Raw genomic sequence first — 10,522 nt, forward strand, 5'->3', positions numbered from 1 at the left:
AGAAACTCGGGTGGAATGCTAAGTTCAAAGGCTGGGCACAGTTCTGGTCTCCTTTCCTGTCCCTCTCTCCCATAGAAGCGATCACCTTCTGGGCACCCCAACCCCAGTTGGGGAGGAGAGAGCGTTTAGTCTCCAGGGGCGGGTTTTGTCTGCCCCCCCCCCCCCCCCCCCCCCCCCCCCCCCACTGAGCCTAGAGGACATAAAGGCCTGGATTCAGCTGAACCGCATGGCCAATGCCAGGTGAACTTCAGAGGTGAGGTCCTGAGGGGCTGAGAGACTGAAGCTAGTGAAAGAGGCGTGCTGTGAACCCCTCCGTCCAGGAGGTAGGCAGGACCCATGGAGGTTGGACAGGGGTATGAAGGTGGGAGTGAAGGGCCAGAAGGAGAGGGATGGTGGGGCTCTCTTCTCCCGAATGCACTGTGGGCTTGGACTTACTGGGCTTGGGGTCTTGTTGCAGAGATGAAGCTGCTGCTGGCGCTTGCAGGGCTCCTCCTGGCCATTCTGGCGGTGCCCCAGCCCTCTGAGGGTGCCGGTCCAGGTAACAGGGCAGAAAGAAGGGGAAAAGATGGTGTGTTGGGGGTGGTTGTGAGTCCCAAGGATCCCCTTCCTCAGCGCAGGCCACCGGGCTCTGGGGCCCATTCCTGACTTATGTGACTCCTGTTCTGGACAGCTGTCCTGGAGGCAGTGGAGACCTCGGTGGTGCTGACCTGCATGGAGGAGGCCAAGCGGCTAGTGGACACGGCCTACAAGGAACAGCGGGAGAGGTGGGTTACTGGGCACTTCCCAGCTCTGGGCAAGGCTGCCCCAGGTCTTTCGGAGAAGGAACTTGATGCGGGGACTTCGTGGGTATGGATGGGACCCTCCGTCTGCCTGTCAGTCTTTGTGTCTTTGGGTTTGAGAACATCACTCCCCATGGCCTTGCCTCTGTCTGGATACCCAGGTCCGTAGTCCGTTTATAAACAGAAACCTGCTTCCTGTCCGTGGGTCTGTCTCCACTGTCCTGCGGGCTCTGCTGAGTGTCTCTGCCCCCACCTTCTGTGGCCTCACTCCTCCCTTCTGCAAACAGCATCAAGCAGCGGCTTCGCAGTGGCTTGGCCAGCCCCATGGATCTCCTGTCCTACTTCAAGCAGCCGGTGGCAGCCACCAGGACAGCCGTGAGGGCTGCTGACTATCTGCATGTGGCCCTAAGCCTGCTGGAGGGGAAGCTGCGGCCTCTGCGGCCAGGGCCCCTCAACATCACCGGTACCGTTGCCCCTACAACCTCAGTCTCCTGCTCTACTCGGGACCTCAGGCATCTCCCAGTGCCCCCCCCCCCCCGCCCCTCGCCCCGTCTTCCCGGGGGGAGGCTCAGGCACATCGGAGTCTCCTCTCTGTGCCCCCAAATCAAGGCTCCCCAGCTTAGGATAGGAAATGGGGGGGGGGGGAGGGACTCAATTCCCACATCCCTCTTTCCCCGGCCTCAGACGTGCTGACACCCGCGCAGCTGAATCTTCTGTCCAAGTCCAGCGGCTGCGCCTACCAGGACGTGGGGGTGACGTGCCCCGAGAACGACAAGTACCGCACCATCACCGGGCAGTGCAACAACAGGTGCTGCTGCCTGGGGGCGGCCCCGGGGCGGGCGGCGGACGCGGGGTCGCGTCCGGGTCCCCCACCGCCCCGTGGCGCTACGTCGTGTCAGCGCCCCGTCTGATCCCTGCAGACGCAGTCCCACGCTGGGGGCCTCCAACCGCGCCTTCGCGCGCTGGCTGCCGGCCGAGTACGAGGACGGCTTCTCGCTGCCCTTCGGCTGGACGCCCGGGGTCAAGCGCGGCGGCTTCCCGGTCCCCCTGGTGAGCACCGGCCGACAGAGGGGGCGAGGCCGGGCCCAGAGGCGCGCGGGGCCCCAGGCGGCCCCTGACGCCCCGTGTCCCGCAGGCGCGCGCCGTCTCCAACGCCATCGTGCGCTTCCCCACGGAGCAGCTGACCCCGGACCAGGAGCGCTCGCTGCTGTTCGTGCAGTGGGGCCAGCTGATCGACCACGACCTCGACTTGAGCCCGGATCCCGGCGCCCTGGCGTCCTTCATCACTAGTATCGACTGCAAGACCAGCTGCGAGCAGGAGCCTCCCTGCTTCCCGCTCAAGGTGCTTCCTCCTTCCTGCCCCGCCGCTGCCTGCCCGGTGGGGATAGGGGCCATCATTCCTGCAAGCGGCCACCTCCCTCTGTGCTGAACCCCTTCCCCAGCTCCTGAGTAAGGTTCACCCTGCTCACCCACTCCCCTCCGCCTCCCTGGCGCAGGACCTTCCTGCCTCCCTCCAACCTCCGCGTGTAGGTGCCGCGTGTTCAGTCCCCCTTTCCTCTGACCAGAGAGGGGCACCTTCCCGCATCCGGGCACATTGCAAAGAGCCTGGGCTGTCCATTGCTGGAGGGCTGGAGGGCTGGAGGGGAGTGGGAGAGGAGAGAAAGGAAGGAGAATGGCAGAGAGAGAGAGAGAGAGAGAGAAGAGGAGAGATAGGCAGGGGCCAGAGTGAAAGACAGGAAAAGGATGACGGGGAAGGGTGGGGGGGGGCAGGAAAAGAAAAGGAAGAAAAAGCCAACTGCGAGTGTAGGGACTGCATCCAGAGAACAGGGGAGGGAGGGGCAGACTGGGGGAGAGAAAGAGGGAGAGAAAGTTAAGGTGAGGACTGGGGGGCTCTTCTCCCCGGGGGTGCACATCCCCCATTCCAGAGTCCTGGTCATCACCCCTTAGCTCAGAAGCACTCTGCAGGTGCAACCGCAGACGGGGATCGTCTGTGGGACTTGAGAGGCCTCCCTGCCGGCTGAGGGCGGCCAGAAGTCCTGAGGAACCCGCTGTGGTGTCTGGGTCTCCCTGTCTGGTCCTGGCTGGTTCCAGGCTGCTTTGGAGGTGGGATCAAGGCCTTGGGGTGGGGGGTGGACAGGGGGAGAGCCACTCTGTCCCTGCCCTTGGTGAGCGGGGCCTGTCTATGTGTCACAGATCCCACCAGATGACCCCCGCATCAGGAACCAGCGTGACTGCATCCCCTTCTTCCGCTCCTCCCCAGCCTGCACAGAGAGCAACATCACCATCCGCAACCAGATCAACGCGCTCACCTCTTTCATGGACGCCAGCATGGTGTATGGCAGCGAGGACCCTTTGGCCACTAAGCTTCGAAACCTGACCAACCAGCTGGGGCTGCTGGCCGTCAACACCCGCTTCAGTGACAATGGTCGGGCCCTGCTGCCCTTTGACAACCTGCGTGATGACCCCTGCCTCCTCACCAACCGCTCTGCGCGCATCCCCTGCTTCCTGGCAGGTCAGCCACCAGTAGGAACTTGGGCTGGTGCATGGGCACACCCTGCTGGGGGCGGGGGTGCTGTTTGTGACTCTGTCCTCATCAACTTCATGATACTAATCCAGTTACCTTGGTAACAAGTTGGGTGGAGCAAAAACCAAAACCAAAAAGCAGACCAACTCCCACCCCCAAACCAAAACCAACAAAAAACAAAAACAAAACCAGAACAAACCTAAGAAGGAGACCCAGGGATAGCCAAGGAGCTTCTTTTCCATCTGTCCATCCCTTTCTACATCTCTCCCTTTCCCTCTGGACTCTGCCAGAGAGTTGAGTCCCCAGGGACAGGGGACTAAGGAGACATGGCACCCTCACTCTCTAGAACTGCATCATCCGCTATGGTAGCCACTGGCCACACATGGCTATTTGCATTTACATTTAAGTTAATTAAAATGAACTTAAGTTAAATTAACTTAAAAGTAAAATTCAGTTCCTCTGCTGTACTAGCCACATTTCAAGCATTCAATAACTTCATAGGCTAGTGGCTCCCATATAGGGCAGCAGAGATGTAGAACATTTTCATCAATTCAGAAAGTTCTATGGGACAGTGCTGCTCCAGAATATCACCTCCTGCCATCTTGATTCCCTGTAATTAGAGAGGGTGAGATTTTAAATTTAAATTCCTGGAAGCCCTGGGGATATGGTTGGAGCAATAATGGTGCCCATGCCCAGAAACTTCCAATGTTTTTTAATGTAAATCCAATAGTGGATCCAAAAAGGTCCTGAGGCCCTTCCCTCTGGCCTCCCAACTTCTCCTGACGGCTGGCTCCCTGTGGCCTCTCCCCCACTGGTCCTGGGCAGGAGGATCCAGGTCGGCTCCTGTGAGACTTTTCTGGGCTAGTGAAGGAAGAGCAGCACTTCTCAGCGACCTATGGCTGCCTCCATCCTGGCGTTGAGCCACATGTCCTGGGTCTGGATCATCGTGCGCTCTGGCAGCTCATGGGATGGTAAAGCTGCTCCCAGAGTTTCTTTCCCACCAGCCTCTAGAACTTATAAAGACTGAACCCAGTGTCCTGCTAAACGGGCCTGGTCCTAACTCTGGCCCTTCCAGAGAAGGCTTGGGGAGGCCTGGAGGGATTAGGGGTCTCACTTGGTTTTCTTTCTTTTTTTTTCTAACAGTCTCAGATGTGGACTGTAAAAATCTACCCCCCACCCCGTTCTCTGGAGCCCGAGCAGGCTGCAAATTAGCATGCAGTAAGGGCGAGGATGGCAACTCTGATCAGGTCGCTAGTGGCTTTCTAGAGTCCTGTGTTAAGAAGGATTCTGAGGTTGCTTCCAATTTTAGCAGGAGAGAGTGCTGTGATCATTAGCTATGTCTGACATGGGCATGGAAGTAAGGAGTGCTAACATGCATGCTACTTTTTGGTCTGGCCTGAAGCAAGAGAATAAGTCAACCAAGCAATGTTTACGGATCTCCTACTTTGTAGAAGGCACTGTGTTAAACTCCATGTGTCTGCGTGTGAGTTGGGTGGAGGGTCAGATACAAAAAGGGACAAGCCATGGTCTTCGTCTTCAAGGAGCTCCCCGTCTCAGGCATTAGAAGGTGGCAAGTCATGGGGCAGATCTGATGCCTATTGAATGAGCATCTCCAAGCAGCAGTGCCCCTAAACAGAGGAAGAATTTATCATGGTGGACCAGGGCATCAAGGGGGAACCTCCTGGAGGAGATGTAAACTGAACATGGTGTGGAAAGATGGATGGAACAAAGTCTGGGTTTCAGATCTTGTCTGGGGAGGGAGTCTTTGTGGAGCAAGTCCTTTCTGATGGGGTCTTAGGAATGACAGTAGCTTTTGCTTCCCCAAGGGGACCCCCGCTCAAGTGAGATGCCCGAGCTTGCCTCCATGCACACACTCTTTTTGCGGGAGCACAACCGGCTGGCCACACAACTCAAGCGCCTGAACCCAGGCTGGGATGGAGAGAGGCTCTACCAAGAAGCTCGCAAGATCGTGGGAGCCATGGTCCAGGTACGCCGTCCTGAGTATTGATGATGCCAGCGATGTGGCAGGCTTGGGATGCAGATGTGCCTCTGCCACATTCTAGCTGTGTGACTTTGGGCCAGTGTTTTGAGCCTCAACATATTCATCCACGACACTGTAAAGATTAAATGATATATATGAAAACACCTGGCGATACTGAGTGCCTGATGAAGGTCACTTGCCTTCCATCCTCTCTCTCCTAGGCTTGCTCCTATTTCTTCTTTCCAGTCCATTGGGATGGTTTTGGGAGAATTAAAGGGGTGGGTCTGAAGTGCCTGGCGTGTAGCAGCTGGTCAATAAATGCCTCTCCTTTTCTCCCCCCCCCCCCCCCCCATCTCCTCTTCATTTGGCTCTATCATAGCTCACCCAATCTCCTCACCTTTATTTACCCCTGCAAAATGTTCCTGGTTCTCTCTCCCAACTTTTGATACTTCAATACCCCCATCCTCTTCCCAAGACGTAAACACACACACACACACACACACACACACACCTGCGTGCATGCACGCACACACCTTTTCAATACTCTCAGACTCCAGAGAGGGAGAGAGTTGCAGGTGCTGAGGGTAAGTTTTTGCTTTGCACCAAGAACTTAAGTGAGATTCATTTAAGCCTCACAGAAAATTCCAGACTCTAGAATCAAGAGTGAGACTGTTCCATATCTTCTCTTTTCACTGAGGAAATCATCTAGGGTGGCCCTTTTTTTTTTTTTTTTTTTTTTTTTTTTTTGCCTCCCCCACCTCCACAAACGTATGGAACCTTACTGTGAGCCAAGTGCTTGCTGGGCACTGAGTAATTTCCACAGAAATGAGCTACAACCCTTGTCCTCAGGAGCTTATAAATTAGGAGAAACAAAACATTAATAACTCAAGGGCAAAGGAGCTATTGACTAACAAAGCCCTTTGTTATTTAATCCTTTAAATCAGAGGGCAGCATAATTATCCTTAATTTACATTTGAGTAACCGTGGCTCACAGAGGTTAATAACAGGCCCAAGGTCACACAGTAGGTAAGCAGTAGAGCTCTGTTTATAAGCCACCACTCAGGAGCCACTCTCTTGGACCCAGGTCCAGTGCTGTGGGAGACAACCCTGGCCATAGTCAATGGAGGGGCTCCCCAAGCCAGGAGTGCAGGTGGAGACTCTGTAGAGAAGGTGGAGTGGAGAGGCCACTCTGAGCGTGACTTTTCTTTAGATCATCACTTACCGGGACTACCTGCCCCTGGTGCTGGGACCACAGGCCCTGAGGAAGTACCTGCCGCGCTACAGATCCTACAATGACTCGGTGGACCCTCGAATCTCCAATGTCTTCACCAATGCCTTCCGCTATGGCCACACCCTCATCCAACCTTTCATGATCCGCCTGGATAACCAGTACCAGCCCATGGGGCCCAACCCCCGCGTTCCACTCAGCAAGGTCTTTTTTGCTACCTGGAGAGTAGTGCTGGAAGGTGAGCAGGACCTAGGCCAGGAGACAGTGGGCTGGCAGCTGAGGATGTGGTAGGGTGGGCTTGGCTGCAGGAAGCTAGGACAGGAGAAATACTCTGCCTTCCATCTTTGGGGATCCTATCTGACTTTCCAGCCTCGGTTCACCTGACTGCTTCTGTATATAATAACAAAGGGTGGGGTGGCTTGTAGGGAACTGGCTTCTTCTCGGTGACCCAGGAGACCAGGGCCTGAGTGCATCCCAACTTGCAAGTCTGAATGGCATTATACCTTGAGACCTTGATTCCCTGGTGAAGACCTGCCCACTGGAGTGACCTTGGCACCAGGAGCTGCATGTGCCCAGCCCTCTTCTGCGATCCCCCAACTGCACCTGGGACTTAACCCTGAGTCCAGTCTGAGCTCTGGATATGGAGCCAGATCCTTCCCCAAGTCTTGCTCCTCTTGTCCCAGGTGGTATTGATCCCATCCTTCGGGGCCTCATGGCCACCCCTGCCAAACTGAATCGCCAGAACCAAATCGCGGTGGATGAGATCCGGGACCGGTTGTTTGAGCAGGTCATGAGGATCGGGCTGGACCTGCCTGCCCTGAACATGCAGCGCAGCCGGGACCACGGCCTCCCAGGTGAGGGGGCTGCAGGGGCCTCCCTGCCCCCCCACTCTCAAGCCCTGCCCTCTCCAGTGCCCCGCAGCTGCCCAAGCTTCCCCACTGGCTGGAAAACTGTCTACATCACATTTCATTTTGCTTCATTTTACATGAACTTTGAGGGGAAGAGGTTATCATCACTTCCATTTTACTGATGAGCTAACTGAGGCTTGGAGAGCTTCAGAACCTGCCCAGGCTCTTCTATCCCAGCCAAATCAGGGCTAGAGCTTGAATTTGAACCCAGGTCAGCCTAACCCCAAAGGCTGTGCCTACATTATGGGACAGCTAGTGTGGCTGAACCTTCTAGACACACTTCAAGCCTCAGATCTGAGATCTTCAGAGGGGGACAATGAGATGTCCCTATTCTTGGACCCTGTGGGAGTTCCGGGCAGTTTTGGGTTTTCCTCACAGTGGGAGGGCAAGGGAAAGAGAAGAGTCTTGGCCCCTCAGTTCAGGGTTCTCTCGGGGCTTAGAGCCTGGGAGAAGCCCCTCCGTGGCCTCTCCCTCACATCCCTCTGTATGTGGCCACGGCGTGTTGGGGAGGTGAGTTTTGGGGAACCCACCCACAGCCCCCGCTCCCCGCCCCCGCAGGGTACAATGCCTGGCGGCGCTTCTGTGGGCTCCCACAGCCCCGCTCGGTGGGCGAGCTGGCCACAGTGATGAAGAACCTGGGCCTGGCCCAGAAGCTGATGCAGCAGTACGGCACCCCCGACAACATTGACATCTGGATGGGCGGTGTGGCCGAGCCCCTGGAGCCCAACGGCCGCGTGGGCCTGCTCCTTGCCTGCCTCATTGGGACCCAGTTCAGGAAGCTCCGAGACGGTGACCGGTGAGGGAGGCATGGCGAGCAGTTCAGGCCCGCCGTGTGGTTGCAGGCCTATTCCCCAACCTCTCGGGGCCCTGACTTTCTCCTGTGAAGTGAAGGGCAGGAAGGAATCCGTGACTTTCCAGTGTGTTCCGGGGCCTCCAGGTCATCCCTAAATGCGCCCTGAACTTGCTGGAGTACAGCAAGGAGGGGCCTGGAGCCGTGGGTGTGAAGGGAGACATAGAAACTGCAAGTCTTACCGATGCCTTCCCTGGTTTCAGGGTGCCACCATACAGCAGTCACTCACTGCTGAACGGTCTCCAAGCCTCTCCTACTAGTGTCGTTTCATCGTGGCCCTGACATGTGTCATACCCGGTTCTTACCTAGCCTGTATTGTGCCCTTGGGAAGATTAGAGAAAGGTGTCCCTCTCTGGGTGGACACATTATAAACCAACCCCAAGATTCTTTCCACCCCCATGGTCACAGCCCTGGGCCAGGGCACAGGGGTCCGTGAGTGTGGGCCCAGCTCCCTGTGTAGCTGGGGGGCCTCCGAGGCCACGGGGTGGGGGGTGGAGGCAGAGGGGAGGCAGCCGGGCAGCTGTGCTTTGTACTGTGAGGAGGGCACCACTCCTTTGAAAACCCCTGGGCTGCCTGAGGGCCTGGAGCCATCTCCTGCTGTGGAGCGGGTGTGTGTGCTGGTCCTCTTCCATCCAGGGAGCAGCTCAAGCCCGCTGATGCCTTCCCAGCCAAGGACAGCCTCAAGTGCAATGTCCCTGGGTGTCACCATGCAGGTTTTGGTGGGAGAACCAGGGCGTGTTCACCAGGCAGCAGCAGCGGGCGCTGGCCAAGATCTCCTTGTCCCGCATCATCTGTGACAACACGGGCATCACCACCGTGTCCAAGGACAACATCTTCATGTCCAACACGTTCCCCCGGGACTTTGTCAGCTGCAATACGCTCCCTGCATTGGACCTGACTCCCTGGAGGCAGAGTGACTAGAGGCTGAGTAAGGGGGTGTGGTGGTGAGGTGAAGCTTGGGCGTCCCTGGGCTGGCCCACTGGGACCACAGGGATTTCCCTTCCCTAGGTGAGCCCGTCCCTGTTCTGACCAAGAACACGAATGACTAGACATTCATTTGTGTGTGTGTGTGTGCGCATGCATATGCAACGTATATAAATTGCATTTCATATGTGTGTGTTTCCTGTGAACGTGGGTAGTGTTTTGTGTGCTGCGTGTATGTGTCATTTATGTGTGTGTTTGCTGTTTATGTATTAAGTATAGGGAAGATACTAGAATGGATACAAGCTCAGGAGCCAGATTGCTTACGTGAAAATCCTGACTTCGCAGCTCTCCACTGTGACTTGAACAAATTACTCGACCTCGCTGAGCCTGAGTTTTCTTCTTTGCTAATAAAAGCTGTCTTGGCTCGTTAGTGGCCCCACTTACATCCTCTAGTTGTTTACCAAACACTTACTGACAGGCACTGTGTAGGCCTGAGAAACATTCAGGGAAAGTCGGACACTTTCTGTCCTCGGGGAGCTTACACTTGACAGTGAACCAGTGACCCCTGGAGGAATGGCCATTAGCAGTTAGGGTGTGCGTGGTGGGTGAGGTGTGGGCCCAGGTGAGCAGGACTCAGTTGGTGGCTCCCCGTTTGCTTCCTCACACTGTTCTCTTGCTTATTCACAGGAGCCCACCTGGAGAGGAACTGGGACACATTGGCCCTTTTGTGCCATTTATTTGTACCTGACATCTATGATAATAAAACACCACTGATGGGAACCTTTACTCTGTCCATGTCTGCTGTGGGGCTGGAGCTTCAGCATGAGGCTTGCTCTGGGATCTCAGTTTGAACCAGTGTGGTCTGTGCCTCTAAACTGGGGCTGAGGTATTGAGGAGCTGTCCTTTGACCCACACATGGAAGGCAGTCAATTCTCAGAAGCCTCCGGGCCAGGTCAGACCATCCTGCCTCTCACCTTCCACCCACGCCACCCCAGAGAACAGAAACAGTGGTCCCCAGGCCCTTATGTTCATTTATTGCTCTGGCAAATACTTGCTACGTGCTCACTGTGCCAGGAACAAAACACTGTGTCCCGCGGGAGAGAAAGAGGTGTCATGGGAAAGGAGGTCCTTCCCAGATGACGGGGCGCCTCTGGATCCTGCACCCCTGCAGCCTGGCACGGTGGTTCAGAGGCCCTCAAGACAGTAGACTCCCTCTCAGTCCTGGCTTCATGTAGTCAGTTTCCAAGAGCAGGGACATCAGATGGCTGGGCCTGGGAGGACAGGGCCAGAGCTGAGGGAAGGGAAGGAGGGTATTTCTCAACCTTGCC

At 56.2% G+C, this 10,522-nt stretch overlaps 1 protein-coding gene across 1 annotated transcript; it reads left to right on the top strand.

Annotated features, from left to right (window-relative positions):
* The first annotated feature begins 441 nt into the window (after positions 1-441).
* MPO (myeloperoxidase) lies at positions 442-9,972 on the top strand. The gene is made up of 13 exons (XM_030295835.1): positions 442-538; positions 671-764; positions 1,067-1,242; positions 1,464-1,587; positions 1,700-1,829; positions 1,915-2,121; positions 2,973-3,291; positions 5,130-5,290; positions 6,495-6,750; positions 7,196-7,366; positions 7,979-8,216; positions 8,984-9,198; positions 9,882-9,972. Exons 1-12 carry the CDS (start codon positions 460-462, stop codon positions 9,189-9,191), a joined length of 2,163 nt encoding a protein of 720 aa, XP_030151695.1. The 5' UTR covers positions 442-459; the 3' UTR covers positions 9,192-9,198; positions 9,882-9,972.
* The last annotated feature ends 550 nt before the right edge of the window (positions 9,973-10,522 follow it).

This window comes from Lynx canadensis, chromosome E1 (genome assembly GCF_007474595.2).
Source record: "Lynx canadensis isolate LIC74 chromosome E1, mLynCan4.pri.v2, whole genome shotgun sequence".
NCBI classification, from domain to species: Eukaryota; Metazoa; Chordata; class Mammalia; order Carnivora; family Felidae; genus Lynx; species Lynx canadensis.

What these genes read in the sequence shown, in the direction of transcription:
- MPO (XM_030295835.1), top strand. Translation starts at nt 460, where the DNA reads ATGAAGCTGCTGCTGGCGCTTGCAGGGCTCCTCCTGGCCATTCTGGCG. An exon ending in GCGGCTTCCCGGTCCCCCTG is followed by an intron (nt 1,830 to 1,914) that starts GTGAGCACCGGC and finishes CGTGTCCCGCAG; the next exon opens with GCGCGCGCCGTCTCCAACGC. An exon ending in CCGGGACCACGGCCTCCCAG is followed by an intron (nt 7,367 to 7,978) that starts GTGAGGGGGCTG and finishes CCGCCCCCGCAG; the next exon opens with GGTACAATGCCTGGCGGCGC.